This window comes from Apostichopus japonicus, chromosome 15, assembly GCF_037975245.1.
Source record: "Apostichopus japonicus isolate 1M-3 chromosome 15, ASM3797524v1, whole genome shotgun sequence".
Classification (NCBI taxonomy): Eukaryota; Metazoa; Echinodermata; class Holothuroidea; order Aspidochirotida; family Stichopodidae; genus Apostichopus; species Apostichopus japonicus.
This window is the reverse complement of record NC_092575.1, coordinates 28,775,782-28,795,862: the sequence shown is the minus strand read 5'-3', so window position 1 is coordinate 28,795,862 and position 20,081 is coordinate 28,775,782. Positions and strand designations below refer to the sequence as shown.

At 40.7% G+C, this 20,081-nt stretch overlaps 2 protein-coding genes across 3 annotated transcripts in view; one reads left to right on the top strand and one right to left on the bottom strand.

Annotated features, from left to right (window-relative positions):
• The window catches only part of LOC139981010 (transport and Golgi organization 2 homolog), an 85,564-nt gene that overhangs the window by 42,584 nt on the left and 22,899 nt on the right, over positions 1-20,081 (bottom strand). The window lies entirely within an intron of this gene.
• Positions 16,474-20,081, top strand: part of LOC139981009 (carbonic anhydrase 2-like) — a 41,011-nt gene continuing 37,403 nt past the window's right edge. Inside the window, exon 1 of one of the 2 annotated variants that reach the window (XM_071993106.1) lies at positions 16,474-16,704. In XM_071993106.1, coding sequence (XP_071849207.1) covers positions 16,659-16,704 — 46 coding nt within the window. In that variant the 5' untranslated portion in view covers positions 16,474-16,658. The remainder of the gene's footprint in view (positions 16,705-20,081) is intronic. The other variant, XM_071993105.1, reaches the window with a different exon arrangement.

Below are 20,081 nucleotides of genomic sequence, written 5' to 3'. Positions count from 1 at the left end.
TTACAAAAGTCTAAACTTCATGCACCCATTCCCTATACTACTTTACATAATGATTTATAAAAATCAAATGTATATATCATGTTCATAATATGTTATTCTAAATCGATACTGTGTAAAGTAAGTTTCCCGTACGTGCTATGAGTAAATATCATTCGACAAGGGGGAAAAACTATATATAAATATGTATATGTACATGTACATGTATATCTATATATAAGTGGGAGGCCCGGGTTCGAATCCCGGTGGAGACTGGAAGTATTTCACTGTTCTGAATTGCGATTTCAATTATATATATTCATTTGCCTTTGTCGTTTACCTCCATTGCATTAACACAAGTTTGTGCAAAGCGCAGAAACTGTGGGGCGTCTAGGGGACTCCCATCTATTCAGCTTGGACACGATAGAATGACCCCATTGGGGAAAATGGAAGGCCCACAGCAGCAGGGAATTTCTACTCGATATAATCTCCGTCCAATGTGCAGGAAAGGGGGTAGGGACTACGGGGAGATGAGCAGAGCCATTGGGATGTTGCTCACCTGGGTTGCAACAGACGGGAGCGACCCGAGTTAGTAACCAGCTCCAATCGGTAGCTGGAGTTACATTCTATGTTTAGTTTTTAATTTGGGAGCTGTACAAAGATCTCTGTACCGTATATAGTAGGAATAAACTCTTCCAGCAATTGTTTGTTGCATAGGTATGCAGACATTCGGCGGAGCTTATAATCAGTTCTTCGTGCCCCCAGAGTATACTCCAGCTTTTGGTGGGGTTGCGCCTCCTGTAGCCCCAATACCACCACGGTTGCCTCCTGCTTATGGCCCAGTTTCGGAGACACCTTGAGAGCCGAGGCAGACCGTTATGCCCGTGGATTGTGACCTTGAAGTTCCTTATATGTTTTCATACCTATCTGCCATGTTTATTTGTGCGGGGAATATATTACAATGGACTCGTTTGTTCAAATACTCTTATTCGGGATTGTTTATGTTCTACGTGTCTGTATGGATGAATAGAACAAATAACCGTATGTTTCCGTAAGTAATATAATTGTTAAAATGTAAGCATGGGTGGGTTTAATTTATTCTAGTGTCATTTGGGTAAGGCCTATCCGTGATCTATGGGGCAGGTCTAAAGGTCTGATCTGCTAACGTTACAGTCTAAAGTAGTTTTATCTCATATTTCATGTACCATATGAGGGCATATGGTGAAGTTCAGGTAGAGGAGAGTGTAACGCTGTTACTGTAAAGTTGTTGAGCAATGGGAGTTCTGTGTGGACGGTGTGGAACCATTGCGGTAGTTAAATCCCTGGGAATTATGTAGGGGTTATCGCTCCTGGCATTAAGCAGGGAGTTGTTATGGAACAACTCCCTGCATTTATTAAACCAGTTGTAACTGTTGGCAGATTATGGCTTTTGGGGCTGCTCCTATGGATCGGCATGTGGTATCAGGCTTATCCTTGTATTGTGATGTAACACATGTTATATTTTCTAAGAATACTCATGTGATCACATTCATCTCTGTAAAGGAGTACAATTGGTTGGGGATGGTAGGAATGCACTGTAGTACTTGTGTGTTATGTCTTAAGGTAAGTTGTTAGTAAAGACATTAATGAAACATGATACCTTGTTATCTTTTATCTGGACCTGAGATATCCATCGCTGTTACGTACACTGTGTTGTGGGTATTGACCGTAGCTGCATGTATTGACTGTACACTAGTGTCTAATTACCGACGGTTGCAGGCTGTGTGTGTAATTTATATATATATTATGTATTGGATTGCTACAGTTCTGTCAAATGCAATAAGACTACCTCAACCCAATTCTGTTAAATGCAATCAGACCTCATCCCAACCCTCGTTCTGAATAGATGGTTCGGAAACGGTAGGCACACATTTACGCCTACATGACTGTGTGTGCGGTGAGGGGAGGGGGGGGGGTTGGAGGGGTCGCATAGGTACATCACGATAAGTTTTAATTTTGTCAAGCACTTGCTCATATTTAAGGAAGAGACACGTCAAAGATGACATAAGTAAGATACATAGCTTCGTTGATTTGAAAGATAAGGTCAAGGAGCGAACTGGGATACCCCGGACCAGGAATCAAAACTTCAGTTTACGATATTGTCATGGAAATGATTTTTTGCCAACTTCTCGGCAAGCGCCAGTTTTGGGCTGTTGACGTCATAGCAAAGTTAACTTTCGTCGTTGTCAGACAGGCGCGGCGGAACGCGAAAATTATTGGGGGGGGGGGGGGCTAATGTGTGGAGACTATCTAAGCGGAGCGCCACCATCAGTTGGCGCAGAGCGTACAAGAAAATTTTGGGGGTTTTCAAACCCCCAGATGGCCAGAAACGGCACTTCCCGAGTGTTTTATGCTGCGAATACCTAGCCCTAAAATATGGGTCTCAAGCCTGCAGTTTCTCAGATTGCACGTTAAAATCTGTAAAAACATTGTAAGTTGTATATACGATGGTGTTTTAAGAGAGCAGCTATAACTCGTAATGTATACTCGCAAAGACGTTTTTGAGTGTAGTAAATTACTACTTGCAATTAAATGCAATAATTAAATAAATGTCATAAGAAAAAACAGAAAGTCAACAAATGGGTAATTCCAAAACCATGTACAGTTGCCAACAAATTTCTATGAACCAAGCACTGTCACGAATGCATGTATACCCTATACACAGGTGAAATGCTAATATTGTGTTTTTGTTCGTTAAATAATTGATTGCGTTTAAACATAGAGCCATGTTCCACGCCTTGCGTATACTCGTATATAGTGTAAACGCAAATTTTGATGAGTGTAGCGTTTAGCTTAATACACTCTTATTTAAAACACTAATATTCGATGAGGCCGGTTATGATACAGACAATCAATGTGGTCTATTGCCAGGGGACGGGCCGAGGGTCCTCCCAGCATTTACTAAAATTATTACACCTGAATAGTATACGTGTGCATCGGACAGATCAACAAGTATGCATTGAAAAATGGGCAGATGCACGTTTCGGAGCCTTGGTAAATATTGGGGGGGGGGGGGCTTATCATGCATTTGCACCCTCAATTTTTTTCATTGGGGGGGGGCTGAGCCCCCCCAAGCCCCCGGTTCCGCCGCCACTGTTGTCAGACCATTAAAATTCATCAGTATCAGGCGCGTATCCAGGATTTTCAAACCCGGGGGGCGCGAATTACTATCTAAGCGGAGCGCCACCATCGGTTGGCGCGCAGCGTACAAGAAAATTTCTTGTTTTGAAACCCCCCAGATCACCGGAAACGGCACTTCTCGGGCTTGAAATGACCAACCAGATGTACACTTTTTGCCTGAGAACCAAGTATTTCCTAATAATTTTTTTTTTCCATCCATAACCTTTTTGAAGATTGTCAACCCGGCACACATGTTCGACCTGATCGCATCTCCTGTGGGTCTTTGCTTTTGTAGGTGATTCTACGTCGCGGCCCACAATACCCGTCAGCCCCACTTTTCAAGGTTTTAAGCCCCATATTTGTTCAGAATTTGAAAATTCACATTTCTCGTGAATGAACTCACTTCAAAACATACCCATAATCTTGTACAAAATTTCATCTATGGACAACCAATATAGAAAAAACTTCCTTCAACCCCTAACAGACCGGTCAAAATTGCACGAGTAGAGGGAAGTGTGATGTAGAATGTTGGTCAGAAATTTTCGAAAATTCAGACACAGTTAATTTATTGGTGTACAAATATTAAAACCTGTTATAACGGCTATTATAAAACTTGGTTGAAGGAAATGAAAAAATAGCAGATATTTCCGAAACAGAACACTACACACATAGGCGTAGGAGGCGCGACGGCAGTGGCGGAGCTAGGGGTATTGGTCAGGAGTGGCGAGAATGGTCTGAAGGGGCGCTTTCGACACTATCTAAGCGGAGCGCCACCACTGGTTGGCGCGTAGCGTACAGAAAATTTTTGAGTAAAGATACTCCCTAGATCGCAGGAAATGACCCTTTCCGGGCCTGGCTAATTTGCAGATAAACGAAGAATAATGTGTCATCGCCAAATTACACCAACAAAATGTGACAAATGTCAATAAGTAGATGAGAGCGCAATAAAAAAGTCAATAATCTAGAATAATTAAAAAGTGGTAAAGAGCTGAAAAAGGAGCCAGCAGTCCATTTGAGTCCGTCAGGGGGGGGGGACATCCGCCCCCTGACCATATGGACGCTCCGCCCTAATTCGGGTGCAGGCCCTAATTCGCCCTAATTCGCCATTACTAATGTAAAAGAGAGTTTTGACATAATTGGACCTCCATGCTTCTACATGAGACATGTCGTTGTTTACATTAGCATCCCGCGGTATACTGCGCAATTTGAACGGACCGTACGGTACATGATGGCATGCGATGTAATAACCGATGCTTGCTCATATGATATTGACATGAACACGTTGAACGCGCGCTTCACGCGCGAAAATGTTTGGTTATTTTTTCAGGCAAGTCGGACAGTTTTGAGGCTTTTCATCCTGGAACGCCATTTTCATGCTCACTGATATGATGTGATATCTGCTGTTTGCGTTACAAATTCGAACACCGGGCGCGTAGCGAGGAATTTGCCAAGGGAGGGGCGAAGCCTGTAGGCAAATTATCTAAGCGTAGCGCCACCGTAGGTTGGCGCGAAGCGTACAAGAAAATTTTGGCCGAAAATGCCTCCCAGATCGCTGGAAATGGCACTACCCAGGACCATTTGTTAGCGCGAAGCGTACAAGCAAATTTTGGCCGAAAATGTCTCCCAGATCGCTGGAAATGACACTTCCCAGGCCTTGAAAGTTCACTCTAAGCACTTTCTATTTTGAAATTACTTAGCGATATCATTTAAAAAAATGCTGAATGGGGGGGGGGGGGGGCGGTCGCCCCCATCCCAAAATGCGTCATGTTCCCCGACGACACGGTCGAGTTCGAGACCAGCCACAGTTGGTTTCATAGCACAATTCTACACACACGTTATGATAGACCATATATACTATATATATAGATCATTAGTGAGAGAGGAAAATGGAAACGTCAAAAAATGGAGTTGTCGGTGTAAGGGGTAAGGTGAGTCACACTTTTACGAAATCATTGATCCGTCACTGGCTACCCTTCAGCACTGTAATGATGTCTCTGTTCCTCTTTCTCTTCCCGGTGTCTTCGCGTTTTGTTTTTACTCCCTCTTTTTCTCCTTTTTCTCTCTTTCTTTTACCTTCCTTCCTCTCCTTCTCCTCTTTTTCCCCTCTTTTTTCCTTTTTTCTTCTCTTTTTTTCTCTTCTCTTTTTCTTACCCGGGGGGCGCGCGCCCCCAACGCCCCCCCCTGGATACGCACCTGAGTATAGCCTCAGCTTCAGCCTGCCAAAACCTGCTAACTGTTTCCAAAAGTATTTTCCTAGAGGATCTGTACATTGTTCCATTGTTGTCATTGGGGAAATTTCAGAGAAACATTTAAATGTCTCAAACGAGGATGGTAATAAATTGGCTGTTGATATCTAAACAGCAAATTACCATAAATTTACTCTCTAATACATTGAGGGGAATATATACTCACACTATATATATGACTTGTAATAAAAAGACGGTATTTTCAAAACTGTTGAACAGCATATGGAGCCTAAATTATGAATTATGATTAGATTAAAGAGATTGTGGATCTCTTATAGAAAAAACATCGTAAGTAAAATAATACTTTAAAGGCATTCACCTCTTGACTTATGTATCTCTCAATATCACTCTTAAATGACGTAGACTTTCCAGTCTCCTGAGCAAGTTTTCGTGAGTTTCAAAGTGCAGTTTGGCGATTGCCATCCTATACCTTATAGCCTATCGATATCCTGTTATTGTAGATGCATTCTACACTAAGGTGACCAAATTTTTTTTAATGGAAGACAACAACATGTTTTCCGGTAACTTATTTATATTCTTAGTTTTTGCATAATTGAATGGTTCTGTAATACTGAATAAGATAGACCTCTTGTAAGATTTGACAATCCAGATAATTTAAATATGATAGGCTATGTCATCTATTTATAACAATACTGATGTTAATATAGCTTATAATGATTCCATTGATATTGTACAGTCTGAACATAATATTCACTTTCCTCTGGTATCGGAAATGTCCAGGAAAAAGTCCATGACAAGCCTACATGGATTACACCTGGCATCATGCTGTCCATTTCAACTAAGAGAAGCTCTCTGCTGTACTTAAAGCTAAACTTTCTTCGCATCTTCGTATTTAACAACGCATTATCAGGTCAGTACAATCCACTGACCTGATAATGAATATAACCCGGAGACAAACCTCTTTTAAGCAAGCATGGTGTGTTATAATCACTCTTGTAAAAGGTAAAAAGAAGAACCAGTCTTCACTTCCAACTTTAATTACTTACGATGGCCTTTCATAGTTGGATAATCATGGTGTTGCAAATGCTTTCAACAGATACTTTCCTTTATTGGTATTAACTCAGCCAAAATGTTTTTCTTTGGAGTAGTCTTGAGAGGACGAATGGGGAATTATCTGAATGAAAAGGAGTACAGTCTGGAGGTCCCCAGGGAAGTGTAATTTGGGCCACTACGCTTCATCCTTTTCACTTATGACATGCCCGAAGCTGTTCACTGTACCATTCAACTGTTTCCTAATCTTGCCAAGCTTTTTCCGGCCATTTCTAACCAGAAAGACTACAATGGCCCCTGAAGTGACATTCAAAGTCTCTCAATGCGAATAAATGCAAAGTTATGCATCCAGGGCATAATATCATGCAGCTGGATTACCATATGGATAATACGCTTCTTGAAGCAGTTTCTGAGGAAAATGATCTTGGAGTCGTCGTTGGCAATAAGTTAAAATTTGTTATCCATACTGAAAAGCATGTCATTAAAACAACTAATAACTTGGCCTTACCCGACGGTCCTATACGCGACGCTTACCCAGGAGTCACTAATTATACCGTATAAGCCACATATAAGACCTTATCTTGACTACTGCAATGCAGTCGTCTACCCGCAATGGGTGAAGCATATGAATATGCTAGAAGCTGTTCAAAGGAGGGCCACTAAACTTGGCCTAGTTTAAAAGACATAGACTATGAATAAGAAACCTTTTCCCACCATCTCCTGTTTCTAGTGAGATATGATTGAGACCTATAAGTATACCTATGGCATTTACGTCGTTGCGGACCTTCCATTTCAGTTGGATATGTCTGTAACTCGTGGCCACAGCTTAAATAAAGATGTTATACAACACTTTCGTCTCAAGTTCTTCTCATTTAGAGTGGTTAATGTGTTGAATGCCGGGTTACCTGACACAATTTGTCTCTGCGTATGTATGTATGTATGTACGTGTGTATGTATGTCTATAGAGTCTATATATCTATCCGCCCGATTGTTCTCCTAACTCAGGAAAATTGCCCAAAAAAAAGCAACAGGAGAACACTTTTTTGATCTGTTATCAATCAGGATCAGGTTTTGTGGGTTTTGCATGTTGAAGAGCATGAATGTGGTGCAAACATTGGGTCAATTGTGGCAATTTTAGGCCTCCCAGGCAGGGGCGTCAATCCGATTTGAAACGTGGGGGGCGGGACGTAATCGATTCGGGTATTCCGGCCGTAAGTACTATCTAAGCGGAGCGCCACCATCGGTTGGCGCGCAGCGTACCAAGACAATTTCAGATTTCAATACCTGCCAGATCGCTGGAGATGGCACTTGCCAGGCTGGATAGCAGCCATCTAGTTGCGTGATTTCGGGTGAAGATTACAAATTCGTCACTCAGGAAATCTGCAATAAAGTTCATGCGACCTTCATTTTTGGTGGATTATTTCTTTTATTAGTGATTCCAATTGACATGAACATTAGAACCCAGTGCAAGTTGACAAATGATGCGGCGAACTGGAACCCCAGCCCCATTTTACCATATGTTTCAGGATAGAATACCCCTCAATTGTTCGAACCCATGACAACTAACAATCTGTGAATAAATTTACTTCGAAATGGGCACATTATATTGCACCAAGTCGGTCAAGGAATGACCCCAGGGCCTCAGATATAGGCCTATAGCAGGGGTGGGCTACCTTTTTGAATGAATGGGCCAGATTTTAGAGGCGAAAGATTGACAGGGCCGCACCTAACCAACGACCTGCTGTTGATTTCAAACCTTTGCTTCCGAGGACGTTCAAGAAATAGGTCTGTGTACTAATCTGTATTCACAAAAACAGAATGTCAATACAGTACAATTGATATTTAATGGTGATAATAGACCTACCTAACAGCATCATAAGTGCAGATAAATTCTAGGCAGCTAGTTCGTTTTTTGTGATGATGTAATATATCACTGGCGGGCCGCATGTGGCCCGCGGGCCGTAGTTGCCCACCCCTGGCCTGTAGGAACGATGTCCCAAAATGTCCCGGACATATAGGCGAAGAAAGCTATCCGTCGCCACTGCATGTGAGTTTCTCGACTTGCCGTCCTGAGAGCCGTACCACAAAATTGGTGCATTTCCTCATACGCCACTAACTAATTAGGCACAGCCCAGATCCGAGTTCGTAAAGTGAGCTTAGCGCAAATTTGGCCAAAAGTCGTCATACGCCAGCATGTTAAACCACCAATGACTTTTAATACCACCCGTGACACACTTCCAACGGGACTGAGTCAGTTTAAATGTTTTGCTAGGTCTACGAGAATACATTTCTATGAAATTTGAAACAATGATGGCAAGACAAACCACTTTAATTATGTTTTCAGGACCTGACACATGCGCATGTATCGTCAGACTTAAAATAGGTCCCATGTGGGTGGTGGCTAAAGTGATGAAGGCATCCAAATAAATCAGTGGTTTTTCGTTGGAGTACTCACGCAAGTTACCTCGGTTGCTAAGTGGATCTGCATCTGGTGTTCGGGTGAATTCTGGTCGGAGCGTACTATGTAAACACCGTGTACCCAGGAACGTAGCTAAGGCCTGATGATTGAGAGGGGGAGGGGGGAGCGTGTAGTGGCTGAAAATCCAACTGGATGGGTTTTGAAGCCAGAAAATTCCGACTGCTGCTTTGTACTCCCACCCTCGCGCTACTCGTCTACGATACGCTCAGTGTCAGACAACCAATCTTTCGCGACTGCACTTTTGTTCCGAACTTTTTTTTCGATACATTTGTACCCACTGGCACTTATGTCACAAATTTATTAGCCCCCACCCCAACCAAATATTTTTGTGAAATGTCGGGCAAAATGCTGATAATTTTTCAGGCACCTACTGAAAGAAAGATAATTTGCAATGTGTTTTTCAGTAGTTAAACTTATATTATTATTACCATTAAAATTGTCACGACTTCCAAATAACTCTAACCAATATGGAAGGGTAATAAGACGGAAATGATTGTATGTTATTTGCATGCGATTTAAAAATCGATGCATGTCTATATGATATGCACATTAACATGTGGAACGCGCGCGCGAACAATTTTGGTTATATTTTTAGGGCAAGTCGTTACAACCCCCCCCCCCTTCCCCCAAATCAAATTGGGCTCCTACGCCTATGACGGTAGTTCTATTAGGCATTTTTTGATTGGAGTATTCAAAATCATACGAAGTTTTGTACGGTAGAGTATAACAACCGCGAGATTCAAGGTAAATTTTGACCGAAATTTTTCAATTTTTAGGTCATGCATAATCACAGGAATAAATGAATAGGCCTAGATAAACTAGAGTGCGACAGTCGGAAATTCCGACTGTCGCACTCAAATTATCCAACTTTCGTCAGTTTTATTAAGTTTGGGGGTGAGACACCCCCACACCACACCCCCCTCTAGCGACGTCCCTGCAGTGCGTGTACCCAGTGTTCTCACTGTGGAGTAAACTCCGGTATCACTCAACAAAAAGGTAACATGGGATGCGCTGCCACGGAATATGCTCCCCATTTCATTTCCCCAATATTATGGAACAAGCACCGTCTTTGAAACACCATCTACAACTAAACAACAACTATGTACAAGTTTTGGCTCTAGCTATGAAGTGCTGTCTCTTATGATAATGACGGAGCGCACTATTTTTCTACTGGAATCGACCGAAGATGCGGCGTCTGTAATCCGAGGAACCAACGAACTTCTCTGCTAACTCCTCAGGCTTCAACTGGGCTAGACGTTCGCGGTGAATATGGCACACCATCACATGGTTCAGCTTCTGTTGAGTCATGGTGCTCCGTAGCCATGTTTTCAAACGCCTCAAAGCACTTAATTATCTCTCGGCTTCCGTCGAACTGGCGGAGGAGACGAGGAGGACCACAAGAGAGCTTCGACTTCACCAAACATAGCCCGTACCGCTGGATTCATCAACTTGAATATTTGTCTATTCCCTTCAACCGACGACGACTGGAACTGGCCTCGAAAGAAAAGCAGACTAAGCTTAAGATTGTCGGAGAGCTCAGGGTACCAACTCACGAGATCTGGGGGAATTCTCCATTCAGCAACATTGAGTGATATTCGATGATATGAATCCTGAGATGTGTAAGTCCTAACCAAATAGAGCCACATCATTAGTCTTTTTTCCAAATGTGTGTGTGTGTGTGTGGGGGGGGGGGGGTGCATTTGATATTGTTTCCACCACCCATCGAAATGTGGGGGGACGTGTCCCCCGTCCCCCCTGGATTGACGCCCATGCTCCCAGGAGCAGCGTACGAAATTGTTTACTACTGAGTGAAGAGGTTTGTTTACAAGTGGCGAAAACGTCAGATAGCAAAATATCTGCGCGGTCATGGTACGGAAAATTGATGGTCCCATAAAAGGCCAACGTGTCAGCTGTCCGGTGATGGGACGCGTTTAGCTAGTGAGAACTTCTATCTAGACTCAGAGACCACACTAATTTTGTGATTTAGTTTTTAAGTCAATGGGGCTTACTAATGGGCGTATGCTACCTTCAAATTATATTTATTAAGAACGCAAGAGGGATTGAAGAACCCCTAAAGGATTATAATTCTTAAGAACGCACGAAGACTTGAAGTACGAGTACGTGAGCGTTCACACTAAGGGAATTAAATGCCCTTGCGGACTTCAAGTAAGGATGCGTTCTTAAGTGTGAATAAGGACCTTGTGTATAAACACTGTGAGGTTCAGTTGGAAAAGCTGTTATAAACAGGTGTTTATTTGATGTTCAAACCTAAACATGTTTTTTTTATTTTATAGCAGTGCATCATCATCAGGGAGTTGACACCGGTGTGACCAGGGAGTTGACACCGGTGTGACCAGGGAGTTGACTCCGGTGTGACCAGGGAGTTGTTATGGAAAAGAACTCCCCGGTGTTACGAAGAGCGAATCTTCTGTATGTCACGTGGGGTCAGTTTGAAAGTGATTTACACCCCAATCCTTAGTTAATTCAAGAAGTTCTTACTCTCTTTTGTTGTTGGTTTAAGCTTACAGAATGACGTAAGCTTAATTTTGCTGCTTTTTGCTTGGTTTGCTAATGCTGTGGTTGAAGCAATCAATCTAGACCAATTAAAAGAAGTTAGCCGAAGCTCCTGGCGAAGACTAAACCAATAGATGTCATTATTCGTGGTAAAGCTGATATAATCCAGGAAGTATAACTGAACGCACTCTTGAGTCTAGATATGACATGGGTGAAGTCCGAATACCTGGCGGGCTTCAAATCGCGAATATAGCAGTGCAATCACTAGATTATGAAGTATACATAGATATAGTTCTTCTACCGAAGGTTTGCTAAGGTCCGCGTATACTGGTTCTGCTCGATTCCGTTAAGTACTTCATTTCACATTGAATGTTATAATACCGCTATGTATGATAATGTCAGTTGAACATAAAAAGGAATGATGGGCGTCAATCCAGGGGGGACGGGGGGGGGGACGGGGGGACACGAAGGTAATGAAAATAAATCCCTGCAAGCAACAACTATACGTGTTATGTGTTTATATAGAGAACATATTTGGAGTTCCTTGAAAGGTATGAAATTCATAACATCTATATCGAACGAGGAGCCGTTAAATAATCGTCTGACCGTAACTGTTTTTACAAGATAAAACAACTCAATGGTCATGTTTTCTATTCGAAATTGAAATGATATTAATATTTATCGGCAAATGTTCGATATGTTGTTACTTATACATGTCCGTAGTTGTAAATACCATGCAACGTCCCTGAAAATCACAAGAAATGAGCGGGTGTTTTTACTTTGACCCTTGTTTTTGGCTGTCATTCTATCGCCTAATCGCGACACATATTGAACCTGACTGTTACTCATGGTAACCTACATTTGTGGTACCCAAGCAGATTGTGATCTAGATATGCTGTTGTATCCACAAAGATCAGTGTAAGGTCAGACAAGTATAGGATCACACTAGTCTGTGAGTATGTTATATCCTAGTACTGACAGTATAGTAGGCCCACATGAATGAATTATGTGTGAAAGCATTGATAGTTTTCATAGTGTTTCCATCACATCAGTAATCTGCAGCACCGCTTCGTTTGATACCTGTGAAGTAAGCGACACCCCCCCCCCCCCCCGGCCTGTTCTAATGTAGTCTGAGGGTTGAACTGAGCTACTCACGATCGAGTCAATTGACTGTATTGTCGATATACCTTGTTAGATAATGTTTAGATAAACAGAGGAAAGATATTTGACCGTAGGAAAAATTATATTAAAAAAATATTGAAATCTGGAAGGAATGTGCTCGCCACCGAGGTTCGAGCCTGTCACCTTAACCATACACGATAGCAAGTGATAGTGCTGAGCTCACCAATGTTCCAATCCCGTTCTAACCAAAAATTGCATTGTACCACTTCAAATGTATTTCTATTTTGGGAGAACTTCGGGTACACATGTTATATCAAGCAGGCCAGGAGATTTATATTTCCGTCGGTCAAACTCGGTGTGTGTAGAGGTGCTCGATGGTGTCAGCACACAGCACCAAAGGCAACTCTTTGCAGTGATATCCTATGCGCGCATTGATGAACGAGCGCGAAACACCAGTAATATACTTTTGATGCTAAATATGATGTCTAACTCGACACTCCATAATTGAAATATGAGAAACCTCCAGGAAAATCTTCAGTTCGTGGACAGCAGTAATCATACACCAATAAAAATTTCAGTCAAGTAATTGTGCCAGTAACATTTGCCTGTTGAAAGAAAGCTGTGTCACGGGAAATCCTGTGCCAAAGAAACAATAAAACTCTCGTTGTAACCGAGAGTGTCTGTTTATGATACTTGTGATAAGTTCAGGAATTAAATCCCTGTGCACTTCCTTTCCTCAAGAATATTCTTTACTATGACCTTAAATTGGATTATACAATAGCAGTAAAAGTCGCACGTGCAGGTGGGTGGAAAACTAACATATTCTACAACGCTATACAGCCAAATGTGAATCCCCAGCCTATACCCTCTTCATATGTATCAGGACATGTTACTACATGCTCCAGATCAGCCCCCAGCTATAGTTAAATAAAATTAGTAATTGAAAGGTCAAAGCTAATTGAATGCTCTAGGCTGAGAAATGTCCGGAGAACGTTATGTCCTCTTCTTAACGTCTGGGTTGAGTTGTCATAGAAACATGGAACATTTCAATTCACTGCAGCCAGTTAACAAAAGTTTCATATTAGTAAACTAGCTTATGATAATATTCTTGGTGGTGTGGTGAAGGATGTTTACATAATAAACATATTTCTATAAATGCCCATTTATTTTGTGACCATGAAAGTAATATATTCCAATGTGATGGTAAAGATGTTGCTTACTATTTGTTGATATCTTAGTATGCAATTGGAACAAACATCAACTTTGTTACGTTATGAAAGAAGAGCAGCAACGCTGCAGAAGCTCAGCTAAGCTGCTATTTGAGAAATTTGTTTTGATTGGCAATATTTCTGAGCAGTTTAGCTGTTTGGTTGTACGAACAATATTAAGACAAAGGTGAGATTACGGAGTCATTTCTAATCCTCCTATCTCATTTCTCCCTTGTCTAATGCTACCTCTTATCAGACATAGTTTGTTACTATGTTAGAAAAGTAGTAAGCATTTGTTTTGAAAATAAATAAATAAAGAATGATGTTTTGGTTTATTGAAATGAACAATGATAACAAAGTAAAAATGCTGTAATTACTGTTAAGTTGCGTTCTTGAATACTTCAAATGCAGAGCTGCCAATTTACAATATATATAATCCAGAATGAGATTTGATGGATGTCTTCATCGTAACAGGGTATGAGCCAATGCTATCCTTGTAAGACATCATGAAAACCGTTTTGTTTATATAAGGTATGCATTCATGTCGACCTGTTGATGAATGTTGACTTTCACAAAAGTCAATACATTTATTATCAATATGATACCTACTCGTGGAAGTAGGAGACTTGTCACGTTTTCACATTTGAGCTAGATAAAGTCAAATGATTTTGGCCTTCTTGTATCAAGGATTTGTCCAACTTAGAATGGGTAACCTACATGTTTACGTTCTTGAAATAATGAAATACAAGGTTTTCGCGGTTTTATCCTGTTGACTTCAGATGACTCTTGACCTCCCATAAAATCAATAAGGTCCCTATCTAATATGGGCAACCAACATGCCAGGTAGAAGGGTTGCCAATCGGATACACTTTTAGATATATGGGTATTACAAGAAGGCTGTGTGCACACATGTGTTAACATGTCTCTTCCACGCTTCCGTACCAACCTGTTCTTTCATTGCTGTGCGCTAAGGCTAGCGCTACAGGAGGTCCTGGGCTATTAGGAAATCCGTAGCAGCTACAGCAACCGACCCTTATTGTTCAATGGTGATGTCCAACGTGTAATCATGGACCAATCATATCATGCTTGATACTTTCACTATGAAAAAATTCTGTTAAACTTTTGTGGGACTGTTCCATTAAATTTGACACGAGGAAGTAGTGGGAAATCCGTAGAAAATACATCAATCAACCCTTATTATTAAATTGTGATGTCCGAATTGTAATCATAACTATAGACCAATCACATCATGCTTGATACTCTCAAGTATGGAAAATATTCCAAAAAATCCGTTCAATTGTGGGACCGTTCCATTAAATTTGACACGGGGGTGGTCAACTTATGAGCTGTCCAAGAGAATATTATAACTGAAATCTTTATACAGAAGGCCTTGGTTTGGGCCCTCACACGACGTCATTTTTTCCCCTGAAAATATTTGGTTCACCACCATTAAAACGTTATATCCACAATATTTCAGCAAATTTGGAAAAGCTGATGGAGTAGAATTTTTTACGTTTTCAGAAATGACCTTTTGTGACACCCCAAATCAGTGACCTTCAATGCACATTTGAGAAGTTAACACACACAAACCTCTCACGAAATTTCAGTCAAATCGAAGGAAAATTGTCGAAATGTCAGTTATTCAAACACGTTGGCAAAATGTCACATAATTCATGAAAAATCACATGAAAGCTATGATACCTCAACTGAAAGCTATGATACCTCAACTGAAAGCTTTCAGCTGAGATCAACACGGTACCAAAACAAGTAACATAAACAAGTAACAAGTAAAGAGTAATGTCTGTATTAGCATGTGTATCTTATTCACCTACTTAACTCTTGACCATTATCGACTGGTTCTGTCCATCCAGACCATTCCAGTTTTTACATCAATAAATATATTGATTACATCATAACTATTATATGAACGATATTCACACTAAACATTATAATCTAATGTAGGTCATGTCTGCGTAAACCTTCATACAGCCATCTATAAATCATTTCCGCTAAATAGAGCTCACAACGAGAATATTTAATAAACTACGGAAGTTTATAATGACGAGTTCGTCGACTGGGTAAGTTCTCATAAATGAACGGTTTGCCTTAATCATTATAAAAGAGAAGATATCAGTACAGAACGGACAAAAAACCGCTTATTATGACGAAAACGACCATCACACGTCGAATCTCATGAAAATGCTAATTATATCCCAATACTTTTCTTGCACTGACCATAACTAAGTTTGTTTCTGCTATGTTACCCGCTGGCGTCTGTAGAGAGTGTACTTGAAAATGCCAACGTTACGGTTATAGTGATGACAGCGGTTGCCAAGACGACGAATATTCGTTTGAATGCTAGTGCCCTCTTTTATAGTGATAGTCACATTACTGTGCCGTTTTCTTAGTAGGGCAGGGTTTCCCGTGTCAGAAATGTATTGAGTTATGTGAATATTCAAATATCAATATGTAAAACGAATTTCGATTGCGTTTTGCAATAAAGGTCGGTTACGAATTGTTCTAAACAAATCGATTGATCGTTACAATGTGAACTGGAATGTAGGAGTTGCTGAATTGCTACTTGCACTACTAAAGGTTCTAAATGTACAACGAAGGAAATGGCACTGTATACAAGACATTTCCCTTTAATATTCGGTTTGCACGTGTGTATCCCTACAATGGCATTGGTTGGACGATGCTGTTAGAAGTACCGTGTGCAAATCGTTCATTCAGGTGGAGATCGCAACCAATGATAATGTATCTACATTCTTGGACAGATCAACACTGTGATTGCATTTAAGTAGACTACATAGCTTACAGCGATTGATTGTGCTCTGTGCCTTCGGTTCTAACACTGCTCAAGAATAGCTACCGGTTACGTAACATCGGACTGTGCGAAGTTAACTTGTCTTTCTGCTTGGATTGAATGCTAAAGTTGGTACTATGATCGTATTTGCCTTACTTACAATTTTTCTTCTGTCAGGGGTTGGTAAGTTGCTGTTTTTTTTTTGGTTTCCATTTGCTTCAAATAACAATTTATTAAAAACAGGAAGACGTCGTTGAGTTTACTTGGGAGCAGGAACAACTGCTACAATACTTTGTCGCTTTTACCAGGCACTTGTTTAATTTCTGGTCATGGGCGTATACAGTGTCCCTACCTCTCTTCTGTGTGCTCGGAGTGAAAATCATTGCCACATTATTGTAGCGTGTTAAAACAGGGTAGATCTAGAAATGTGGGTACGGGAGCCATAACCACTGTTTATTGAAGCGACGTATTGTAGAGTTGATGTATTAGTCACATTTTCATCCAATTTTACGTTTACGTTTTTACGTTATTTATTGCTGCTTGAAAAGAAGGGTCGTAGTCTACGTGGGCCCAGACTGGGCGTCCTTAAAGAAGGCATTGGGGTATGTGATGAATTTGTGGAGAAGGTGACTTCTATGACGTGATGTTGCTATGCTACGGAGCTTATTAAACCTTAATACAATAATATCATCGACTTGGTTTGTGATATTGGATGTCATTAGCATATGAAGGTATTTATTTATATGGTCCAAGCTTGGTTACAATTAAGCTTCAAATTTTCAACTGAGACCAATTTTCAGGATATTTAACAACTTGACCACATATTTCCTTGACCTTGATATGTGAACTTTGACGTCATATAATAACTGTGATTCCAGGTAACGGCACGTACGTCAATTAGGCACATCATGGAAGGGCGTGTCATATAGGTGTACGTAAAACTAACATACCAATGCTTATATGAAAAGATTACCCCAGAAAATAATCTTGTCAGTGTAATGCTTGCTGGTAAAATATGCTAAGGCCTAACTGAAGTATTTTTAATATATATTTACGGGTCGGCTACAGAAATTAACGATCATATAGGATCTACTTTTTTATGGTTACACATACTTGAGCCCTGTGCCGATTAAGCTGCCATGGTTTGAATTTGAAACTAAACTAATGGTGTCTTGTAAAATCATAATTGATCTTTAATAATCGGGCGGAAGCTAGATATTATAGCCGACCAACAGCCTTACGTTATCCCTTAGGCGTAGGCTAGGCCGGCTACAGACATACTACTATTGCTAGGCTGCACTGGGCGAGGGATGGCCTTGGTCCTAGGCTCCTAGCCTTTGCTAGGGAAACAGATAATATGATGGCTGGAACAAGTTACACGGAACCCGAAGTTCAAACGGAACGACGTACACAGCTCTATATAACAAACTTTGAACTATGCAATAAGCCAACTAGACGTATACAGATCAGTCGTATATTGACATTCGGCAATAACTGGTAAATGATGTGTAGTTGCAAAGGCAGAATTGAACTATGATATTAGCAGGGTTGGTCAGGTTTCTCAGCTACGTTGATACACATACGGTACAAGTACACGCTACATGTATGGAACGTAGACTAAACCATACAATGCACCAAAAACAATGTACAAGTGAACTGTAACGAATACTGGGCCTAGTAGCAAGAGCTGTTACTTGGTTCAACAAACTGCCCGTGGTGAGCACTGACTCTATTAGCCTACATGTACACGATATAAAATGCTCAGACCTACTACTAGTAGTAGGGCTACGCCATCGGCTCAGCCTGTCGTTTTGGGGTATTTCTAGCAAGTTCCAACTTCTTTCATGCTTATGCGCTATTCTAAGATAAATTTTCACTTAAAATAATGCAACACCTAAAGATACAACATATTCTTTTGCAACTTGTGAACGTTGACGATAATTACAGAATTCTAATTCCAATGGCGTCTCCCATGCTGCTTTATTATCATGAATCCGATCAATTAACTGTTTTTCAATTAACAGATAACCTGGGACAAAGTCCCACTGTCTATGGGTTATATTTATGGAACTTTATCGCTTCCATAAGCATTTTTTTTTTGCCAAAATACTACGGTCGAGCTAACGTTTCTACAAGTCCAAACTCCTCTTATTGGCTATGTGTTGTGTTCTATAGTATACCTTTCGGTATGTACAGCTTATTAATATTACAAAGGAAAATGCAGTCTTTGTAACTAAAACCTGTTCGTGGTTTCCAATATTTGCCTGGGTGGTTAAATATGGTATAGCTCTTGAGGTGTATATTTCTGTAGGTCATGATGCTCTGGTAATCTTTCATCATAGGGTCAATATACCAACTTCAAAGTGATGAGTTTCCTTCTGGCATATATCATGAGCTATATTTTTAGTAAACAACCTAAAAGCCAACTACATTCCATTTGGGGAGAGTCGAGGGATGGGGTGGTGAACGGCATTTGCGACAAATATTAACTGCAAGAGGTAGATTTGCTGTTATAATCGCTCATAATGTAAATGATAATGTTGAACAGCGAAACTGTATAGACTGTTAACAAACTGCTTATTTATGTATGTATGTATGTATGTATGTATATTAGATCCTCCTGCAAGCAGGAACTCGCGAAGAAGCCTCATTGGCTTATCAAAGCCGCAAGCTGATCGAAGTCAGTCTCTCACATTCATATTTAACGTCCATGATTATGAATTGTTAATTGTCAACAACTCTGTAACTGGACGACATACATTAATCTGGGAGTGACTCGAATTTTTACTGAATATTTACTGAATAATTTACCGAATTTACCGAATATTTACTGAATTTACCGAATATTTACTGAATATTGTGCCTGTCTTTCGAACTACTAAAATAAAAAGTCGAAAAGAAGTCGAATGGACTGATGGCTGGAACTGAGTAGGGTAACTTAGACAGGAGAATTGCCACAGTGAGATGAAATGAATTCTAGAGGCCGCTGCTGCTGAGGTATGGTACAAACATACAGATACTTAGCAATCGTTAGAGCATGCTTCGGTGTCTCTTAACTTTCTGCTGCTGGATGAGCACCAATGATTGTGCTTACTGGTCATCAGTTATAAAGAAGACCATTTCACCCTTTATATGATGAGTATGATAATTCCATGTGTGTGAAGACATTACTAGTATATGATGGCGTGTGCTGGTGATGTACGGTACACATATTCAGATATAGCCGTATAGGCCTATGTACAAAGAACTTGGATATTAATTAACTGCGGCTGGGGATATATTGAGTTTGTCTATACCGACAACTGTTCCCTGCATGCAGAGATGTCTTTTATTAAGTGACCAATGTAAAAACCATAAGAAGGCTACTTGGTATTTGTCATTGATATTAAGTCCAGACAGATGACCTACAGTTATTGTATTGACCCATCGCTTGTTATGTAACTCCCTGGTCATATTGATTGCTTCTTGGATGATGAGACTCCAATCTCTCTACTTTCCATATATAGAACCACGGCTCAATGAGAGCCATCACACGTGCCGTACTCTATAACAAACTAGTT